At 48.4% G+C, this 9899-nt stretch overlaps 1 protein-coding gene across 1 annotated transcript in view; it reads right to left on the minus strand.

The window, feature by feature from the left end:
- TAF15 (TATA-box binding protein associated factor 15) overlaps nucleotides 1-6393 on the minus strand; it is a 109994-nt gene extending 103601 nt beyond the window's left edge. The window contains exon 1 of the mRNA XM_075336259.1: nucleotides 6224-6393. Coding sequence (XP_075192374.1) covers nucleotides 6224-6233 — 10 coding nt within the window. The 5' untranslated portion in view covers nucleotides 6234-6393. The remainder of the gene's footprint in view (nucleotides 1-6223) is intronic.
- Between the last annotated feature and the right edge of the window lie 3506 nt (nucleotides 6394-9899).

Here is a 9899-nt window from a genome sequence, read left to right on the forward strand (position 1 = left end):
TTCACATCCTAGAAACTGACACATCATCTGATCTCTTTGCCTTCCTTCCGGTAAACCGATCAGATTATATTGGATCCGGATTGGACATCGCAGGACCCTTGACCCAGGATTACTGCGGAGGGGGGTTCTTTAGTTCAATAAAGATGAAGTCACAAATTGCGTTGTGTTTTATTTCTAATAAAAATATTTTTCTGTGTGTTTTTTTTTTAACTTTACTAGAAATTCATGGTGGCCATGTCTAATACTGAATAAAAAATTAAACAAGGGAGCGCATGTGAAGGGTCTGGGAGATAGCGGTGAGGAGGAGAAAAAGAATCTGCTCATCTGATGTGGTTGTGCAGCCCTCGCACAACTACGGTGTAAGACGGGAGTGTGGTGTCAGAGCTCTTTTAACCTGTTAGCCCAGGATGTCCATCCAGGGAAGCTAATTCCTGAAAAGCTGGTCACGTGACCCATCATTGGGCGTCTCTGGTAATCTGACCTCCGTACCAAGCAGCTCTTGCCGTGAACCCACAAAGGGGAAAATCAGCAGTAAAGAATGGAAGCACTGCCTGATAGAGCGCTAAGGAGTCCACAGTATTAGGTTAATTTTTGTAGAATTTATTGTTTTCTATCAGCCACAACGCATTTTGATACATACAATATCTTCATTAGATGAATATATTGTGTATATCGAAACACGTTGTGGCTGATAAAAAACAATAAATGTCTAATACTGGCATGACAGCATGAATTTCGGGCCTAGGGCAAGCTGATAATACACAGCTAGCCCTAACCCCATTATTACCCAGCGAGCCACCCGGCACCAGGGCCACTGAAAGTTGGATACAGCGCCAGAAGAAGGCGCTTCTATGAAAGCACCATTTTCTGGGGCGGCTGCGGACTGCAATTTGCAGCGGGGGTGCCCAGAAAGCTTGGGCACCCTGCGATGCGGATTCCAATCCCCAGCTGCCTAGTTGTACCTGGTTGGACACAAAAATTGGGCGAAGCCCACGTCTTTTTTTTTTTTTAATTATTTCATGAAATTAATGAATAAAAAAAAAAAAAGGCTTCCCTATATTTTTGGTTCACAGCCGGGTACAAATAGGCAGCTGGGGGCAGCCGTACCTGCCTGCTGTACTTGGCTAGCATACAAAAATATGGCAAAGGCCACGACTTTTTTTTTTATGTTTTTGGGCAAAAAACTCCTGCATACAGTCCTGGATGGAGGATGCTGAGCCTTAGGCTATGTGCCCACGGGCGCTCGTACCTGCGGATATATTCGCAGGTACGGCCGCATGTTTCCCGCAGCTGCCCGCCGGCATCCGCAGCTATTTTTAGCTGCGAGTTTCCAGCGGAATAGCTGCGGGAAACATGCGGACTTTCACGCGATTTACCTGCGGACATCCCGGCCTCTATCTCCATAGCGGAGGGCCGGGATCTCCGCAAGTAAATCCGCATGAATAATTGACATGCAGTTAGGTGCGGCTGAGGGATCTCCGCAGGAGATTCCGCAGCGTGGACACAGACACTCCCCATGTCCCATAGGGTAACATGGGGAGTGCCTGTACATGCTAGAACCTGCGGATTTATCTGGAAAATCCAGAAAAATCCGCAGGTTTTCCGCGGCAAACTCCGCAGCAAAAAGCTCCCGTGGGCACATGGCCTTATAGTTCTGCAGCTGTCTGCTCTCCTGCATACACTAGTGGATGGAGTATGCTGAGCCTTGTAGTTCTGCTCCCCTGCCTCTCCCTCCAGCATACAGTCCTGGGTGGAGCATGCTAAGCCTTGTAGTTCTACAGCTGTCTGCTCTCCTGCAAACACTAGTGGAGAATGAAGAACAGATAGAAGAAGGAAATGACATTTTTTTTTTCTTTATGAATCTTTAACGGCATTGTTCACTGATAAAAAAAACCCGCATAAAACGCAGTGAACAAAATGCAGCAAAACGCAGCCAAAAACGTACCAATTTGCGGTAAAAACGCATGCTTTCTTTATGCGTTGTGCGTTTTTAGCAGCCAGAAACGCAGCGTTTTTGAGGCCACAAAAAAAAAAAAAAAACAAAAACGTTAGGTGCGCACATACCCTAAAATTAACTTTATTTGTGGGAAAGCGCTATTAAGCAGTGCAACATCTGTTCTCCTCAGTCAGCACAAGCCACAGACCAGCCTACACTGGATACAGGGGAGTATGAATTACATTAGTGGGTTTTTTTTATGCTTCTAATACCGGGAACTTTTTCTTTTGCCCAGAAAACCACATTATGGTTATGTGCCCACGGGAAATTAAACCTGCGGATTTATCTGTGGAAAATCCGCGGATTTTCTGGCTTTTCCAGATAAATCCGCAGGTTTCAGCATGTACAGACGCTTCCCATGTTATCCTATGGGACATGGGGAGTGCTGTGTCGATGCTGCGGATATGTGCGGCTGTGGAATATGCTGCGGATGTCCCGCAGTCGCACGTGATTGCATGTCAATTATTTCTGCGGAAATCCCGGCTCTACTCTGGAGATAGGGCCGGGACTTCCGCAGGTAAGCCGCATGAATATCCGCAGGTTTACCGCAGCTATTTCGCTGGAATCCCGCAGCTAAAAATAGTTGCTAATTCCGGCGAGCAGCTGCGGGAAACATGCAGCTATACCTGCGGATATATCCGCAGGTACAAACTCCCGTAGGCACATAGCCTAATGGTTAACACCATAACCACCTGGGCGTTCGAAGAGCAACAATCAAGAAAAAAAACCTTAAAGGTAACCAATCACCAGGATTTTCGTATATAAGCTAAAGCCAGTGCTATACTGACACTATCAGGCTGATTCTATACATATCTGTAGTGGTCAGCTCGGATGTTTAGGCTTTCAAATCCAAAAAAGTGAAGTGTATAAATTCAGCAGCTTCTTGAGTGACAGTTGTATCTGAGCAGATAACTGGGTGGGTATTCATATGGATTCCAGCCCCCTGCCTGTTATTCCTCCCACTCTGTTCTCGATGGTAAGTATTATACAAACTATTCACTTTTTTGAAGGACCCGTGTGAGGTCATACCCATGTGACCTGGTATCTAGCTTTGTTGGCTGAGACCCCGCCCCTTCTGGTCACATGGGTATGACCTCACCACACCTTGGGACACCGAGCTCACCGGCGGTCCTGTCCCAGTGGATGACTTGGGACGCCAAGCTCACCGGCGGTCCTGTCCCAGTGGATGACTTGGGACGCCAAGCTCACCGGCGGTCCTGTCCCAGTGGATGACTTGGGACGCCAAGCTCACCGGCGGTCCTGTCCCAGTGGATGACTTGGGACGCCAAGCTCACCGGCGGTCCTGTCCCAGTGGATGACTTGGGACGCCAAGCTCACCGGCGGTCCTGTCCCAGTGGATGACTTGGGACGCCAAGCTCACCGGCGGTCCTGTCCCAGTGGATGACTTGGGACGCCAAGCTCACCGGCGGTCCTGTCCCAGTGGATGACTTGGGACGCCAAGCTCACCGGCGGTCCTGTCCCAGTGGATGACTTGGGACGCCAAGCTCACCGGCGGTCCTGTCCCAGTGGATGACTTGGGACGCCAAGCTCACCGGCGGTCCTGTCCCAGTGGATGACTTGGGACGCCAAGCTCACCGGCGGTCCTGTCCCAGTGGATGACTTGGGACGCCAAGCTCACCGGCGGTCCTGTCCCAGTGGATGACTTGGGACGCCAAGCTCACCGGCGGTCCTGTCCCAGTGGATGACTTGGGACGCCAAGCTCACCGGCGGTCCTGTCCCAGTGGATGACTTGGGACGCCAAGCTCACCGGCGGTCCTGTCCCAGTGGATGACTTGGGACGCCAAGCTCACCGGTTCTGTCCCAGTGGATGACTTGGGACACCGAGCTCACTGGTTGGCTGTCGATGCGACATCAGCGCTGCAGACAATACCAGACTCCGGAAGCAGCTAAGTGGCTCAAGTCATCTACTGGGACATAATCAGCAAGCTCGGTAATTGACTGCATCACTGTCAACGGGATATGAACACTGATGGCAATAGGACTGCTGAAGGGGGCGCCTCTGCACTGTTACGAGGAGGGGGAGTAAGGCTATGTGTGCACATTGCGTTCTGCCGTGACAAATATTCTGCAGCGTTTTGTCACTGCATGTGCGTTTCAAAACGCAGCCGAAAAGGTGCGTTTTGAAAGTATTTTGAATGCGGAATGAATGCAGAATTCATGCGTTCTGGATGCTTGCTCTGCCATAGACAGAGTGGGCAAACGAGGTAAAGCTGTGGAGAAAGGAAGCGCAATAGGGTCTTACCCGGTATATATCTGGGGAAAAATTAAAAGAAATGCACTCATCTCAAGGAGTTGCGTCAGTCACATCCCCTGAAAAAGCTTATGTTGTTGAGATGAAATCTGCTGCAGCCCCCGTGGTTGATAACAGAACAATAGAGAAAGAGGTTTATGCCGCGCTATTCACCAGGAAGGAGACTTCCTGGTGAATAACGCAGCATAAACCCCGTTCTCTATTGTTCTGTTATAGACGGAGTGGGAAACGCATCCAAAACGCACAAAAGAAGTTACATGTTGCTTTCTAGAACGCATCAATTTTGTCAAAAATTCGGCATCTAAAACGCAACGTGCACATGGAATTTTCAACATTCTCAGACTTTGCTGGGGATGCAGAAAGCATGCATTTACATTGCTGTTATAAAAGCTGCGTAAACGAAAATACGCAATGTGCGCATATAGCCTAAAGCTCAGTCTTCATTTAAGTTCGGGGGAGGTGCCAACAGTGAAAAACACCTTTAGGTCTGTGCGCACACTACTTTTTTTGCCACGGATTTGCTGCGTTTTTTGCTGCATAATTGGTACAATTTTTGTTCATGAGCTTCATGCATTCCTTCCCCAGCAAAGTCTATGAGACTTCCAAAATGTTGTGCGCACGTTGCGTTTTTTTCCTTACAGGTTTTGCTGCAGAATTTCTGTAGCAAAAAGAAGTAGCATGTCACTTTTCTGCGTTTTTCCCTGTGTTTTGCCATTGACAATGTTAAAAAACCGCAGGGACAAAACCGCAGGCAAAAACACGGTAAATCCGCACCAAAAACGCAGCATAACGCGGTAAAACCGCATGTGTTTTTGGTGCGTTTTTTCCGCAGGTAGGTGCGTTTTTCTGCCAGAAGGTAAGTTTTTCGCTGGAGAAACAAATCTGCAGTGTGCGCACATAGCCTCAGGGTATGTGCCCATGATCAGGTCTCCCTGCGTCCTGACCTGTGGGGCCACGAGTCTCCTCTGCAGGAGACTGCAGCTGCTTGTACCCACGAACAGGGTTCAGTGCGCTGCGCTCTCTCGCTTGTGTTTTCCCTATGGAGAACGCTTGCTATTCCACAGAAAACAATTGACATGCTGTAGTCTGGAAAGCCGCACTGCAGGTCAGTGTTTGCTGCAGAAAAAAACAAGCACAATGGGCACAGGGTTTCTAGAAATCCCATCCGCTATGCTTGTACTGTACACCACAGCTGAAGCATGCGGTGTCAAACACTGATCGTGGGCACGCACCCTTAGGCAATATGCACACACTGCAGATTTGTTTCTTCAGCAAAAAACGCACCCTCTGGCCTTAAAAACGCATCAAAAACCGCATGAGTTTTAATCGCGTTTTGGTGCGGTTTTGTCTCTTTTTACATTCTCAATGGTACAACACAGGGGAAAACGCAGGGACCTGCACAAATGAAGGGACATGCTGCGGCTTTTTGCTGCAGAAGATTTTCAGCAAAGACCGTTAAGACAACGTGCGCACAGCATTTTGCATTCCTCATGGACTTTGCTGGGGAAGGACTGCATGAAGTTTATGAACAGAAACTGCACCAATTCCGCACCTAAAACCGCAGCAAAAACGCAGTGTATGCACAGGGCCTAAGGCTATAGTTATAAAATGTATAACGATGGATTTCCTTTCATTTTCCCTTGGTATCTGCTAAACATGACTATAGAAAGATTACAAATAGTTGGACCCCAGGTATTACAAAAAGAAAGAAAAATCTATTAGCTAGAAACAAGAAAACACTGCGGCCCATTCTGCATACAGGGAGCGTACAGCGCGCAGGGTGAGCGGCACCGAGCTCACAGGATGCGTCACGTGACGTCCTGTGGGCCCTCGCGGCCACCAACACTGGCTGGAGAAGGCCCCACCGCCCCGTGTACTGCTGCGTCACTGAGCAACCAGGCCAGGGCCGCCGTGTGAGGAGGCGCTCCGAGCACATGGCGGGCCCGGCTGCCTACCTGAAGACATGATGGCGGCGATGTGCAGGACACTGAGGCAGCGGAAGATCAGCCCTGCGCTCGGCTCCGACAATCACTTCACGCTAGAGAACGTAACGGCGCGAAATGAGCGTGCGTCCCCACGCGAGGAGGCTTGGCGCTGTCACGTCCAGTACTCCCGGAAGGAGACAAGTGACGTAAGCCAGCGCGCGGGGTTACTGGTCACGTGGTTAAGTTCCTCCAACGTCGTAAAGTGAAATGTTGTTTTCCTGCATGCTATACGCCTTTCTCATTGGCAGAAAGAGCTGCAGTCTCTCAGTATGTAGCTTCAGCGGCTACTCAGAGACAGCAGGCTATGTTCACACGGAACGTTTTCACGCCGGTTGTTGGTTTGTGAATAGCTCCGTAAAAATGCTGCAGAACTGACATGCTGCTTACCAAAAACAAGGCAAGGCTCAAAATGTGCGTGGTGAAAAACGCCATGTATGAATGAGTGTCCGCTCACCAGGAGTATACTGTGACTTGTACCAAATACCCTGCACAAACGCCATGTGTGAACAGACCCTAAGGCTATATGCGCATGGTGCAGTTTTAACTGCAACCAAAACTGCACCTTGTCACAGAGAGGCTGGATATAAAGAAAAAAAAACCGCTTGTAATTATGGTGCGTTTTTGCCACGTTTTTTAAAGGAGAAACAAAATGTAAGATAATTGATAGGTAGCTAGAAGAGATAGAAAATAAATAGAACATATAGAATAAATAAGAAAGAACAGATAGATTAGATAGAAAAAAATAGAATAGCTTGACAGAGGGATAGCCAGCTTGACCAGCTGTTTTTTAATTTTTGTAAAAAAAATGACATGGGGTCCCCCTTTTTTCAAATCCAGAACAGAAACAGCAGCAGCTGCAGGCTGCAACCCTCAGCTGTCTGCTGTACCTTGTCTGGTTATGAAAAATAGAGGGGATCCCACGCTTTTTATTTTATTTTTTTTTAAATGACATGGGGTCCCCCCCATTTTTCTAAAACCAGCCATAGTACAGCAGACAACTGGAGGCTGATATTACTAGGCCCTGTGCGCACTAGAAAATGGAATTTTCTTAAGAAAATTCCGCAGGCACTGAAAGATTTCCGCACCCGCGGAATAAAAACGCACCGAAATCTGCATGCGTTTTGGTGCGGTTCTGGTGCAGTTTTTCCGCGGGTTGGTGCATTCAATGCAATAAAGCACATTGAAAAGAAAAAAAAAAAGTCATTTCCTTCTGAGATAGATAGATAATGGATAGATAGATGGATAGATAATCAATAGAGGACAGCTCAATCAATAGATAGAGTCCCTGTGAGGACACACTGCAGTTCTCATGAGTGGTAGTGTGTTCACATTACCGACCGCGAGAAATGACCTGTGGTTACCTCACTGCAGGCTCTTTACGAGGCTGCATTCAGTACAGTGTCAGTCGCAGCTGGATGCAAGCGTCGTGGGACCTGCGTGGATTACGCCGGAGCTGTGTTTGGTGGGGGGGTTAATAAAGGCGTAAAAGAGGGGGCTCTTTTGTGTTTTATTTAAAATAAAGGATTTTTCGGTGTGTGTGCTTATTCACTTTACTTACAGGTTAATCATGAAAGCTGTCTCATAGACGCTGCCATGATTAAGCCTGGACTTAAATGGCAGCGATCCGCTGCCATTTAACTCCTTATTACCTGGATTGCCACCGCATTACGGCATTCTGGAAGAGCCGGGGACAGTCCGGGACTGTCACATAATGGATGCGACAGTCCCGGGGCAGCTGCGGGCTGATATTCTCGGCTGCGGGAGGGGGTGATTAACCCTGACCCTCGCCCTCCCCAGCCTGAGAATACTGGGCCGCCGCTGTGTGTTTACCTCGGCTGGACGGTAAAAATACGGCGGAGCCCATGCTTTGTCTTTTTATTTTTATATGTACGTTTGATTTGTATGTGTATTGTATGTGTCTGTGATGTCTGTGTGAGTGTGATATGTGTGTGTTTACTCTGCTCCGCTTCCTCTTCTTGTCATAATGACATCACTTCCCTGCAAAACGCAGGGCAGTGATGAACATTATGTCCCGAAAACGCGAAATAGGGAATAAGGCTATGTGCGCACTTACCGGATTTTGCCACGGATTTTCCGCGGATTTGCTGCATGTTTCGCTGCAGAAAATGTTCATAACATCTCTGCAGTGAATCACCAGCAAATCCTATGGAGAAAAAAATCCTGTGCGCACTGGGCGGAATTTGACAGCTGCATGTTTTGCTGCGGGAATCCCGCAGCAAAAACAAGTGCATGTCACTTCTTTTCCGCACATCGCTGCGGGATTTCACTCCATTGACTCCAATGTAATCATGAAATCCCGCAGGGAATAACGCAGGCAGCAAATTCTGTGCGGTTCACTGCGTTTTCCTGCGTTATTCCCTGCGGTATTTCGCGGTTTACCTCCGGTAATGTGCATCGCCTGTCTGCGGTTTTGCAGGGAAGTGATGTCATTACAGGAAGAGGAAGCCGGACAGAGAGTAAACACACACAGATCACTCACACACAGACATAGAACACATAGACACAGACACATAGAACACACATAGAAAGAAAACGGAAATATAGAAAAAAAAGAACGTGGGCTCCGCTGCATATTTACCTTCCAGCCGAGGTAAGCACACAGCAGCGGCCCGGTATTCTCAGGCTGGGGAGGGAGAGGGGCAGGGATAATGTCCCCCGCCTCACTCCCCCTCCCGGAGCCGAGAATATCAGCCGCAGCTGCCCCGGCACTGTCGCATGCATTATGCGGCAATACCGGCGTGTCCCCGGCTCTTCTTGCCACCGTGTAGCAGTGGCAGCAAGGTAATACAAGGGGTTAATGGTGGCGGATCGCCGCCATTAGCTCCAGGCTTGATCATGGCAGCGTCTATGTGACAGCTGACATGATCAACCCGTAAGTAAAGTGAAAAAAAACACAGACACCGAAAAATCCTTTATTTTAAATAAAACAAACAAGCCTCGTTCACCATTTTATTAACCCCTCCCGCACCAAAGCTCCGGCGTAATCCACCGCTCCGGTGTAATCCACAGGTCCTGTGCTGCTTCCATCCAGCCGCGACTGTCACAGACACAGCGCTGAATGAAAGCAGCAGACAGCAGAGGTAATTACCGGTCATTTCCCACGGCCGGTAATGTGAACTCACTGCCGACCGTGGGAAATGCAGCGATCTGTCCTCTATCTATCTATCTATCTATCTATCTATCTATCTATCTATCTATCTATCTATCTATCCCTCTGTCTGTCTATCTATCCCTCTATCTATCTATCCCTCTGTCTGTCTATCTATCTATCCCTCTATCTATTCTTCTGTCTATCTACTCTCAGAATTAAATGACTTTTTTTTTTTTTTTCCAATGTGCTTTATTGCATTGAATGCAATAAAGCACATCCCAACCCGCACGCGGCAAAACCGCGGCAATACCGCGAATAATACCGCGGTAAAACCGCAGCAAACCGTGGCAAACCGCATGCGGTTTTCGGGTGCGGTTTCCCGCGTATTTTTACCGCGGGTGCGGTAATCTTTGAGAGCATGCGAAATTTTCTCAAGAAAATTCCATTTCTCAGTGCGCACAAGGCCTAACGCAGGAAAACGCCATGAACCGCACAGAATTTGCTGCCTGCGTTATTCCCTGTGGGATTTCACGA

Source organism: Anomaloglossus baeobatrachus, chromosome 2 (assembly GCF_048569485.1).
Source record: "Anomaloglossus baeobatrachus isolate aAnoBae1 chromosome 2, aAnoBae1.hap1, whole genome shotgun sequence".
In the NCBI taxonomy this organism is placed as follows: domain Eukaryota; kingdom Metazoa; phylum Chordata; class Amphibia; order Anura; family Aromobatidae; genus Anomaloglossus; species Anomaloglossus baeobatrachus.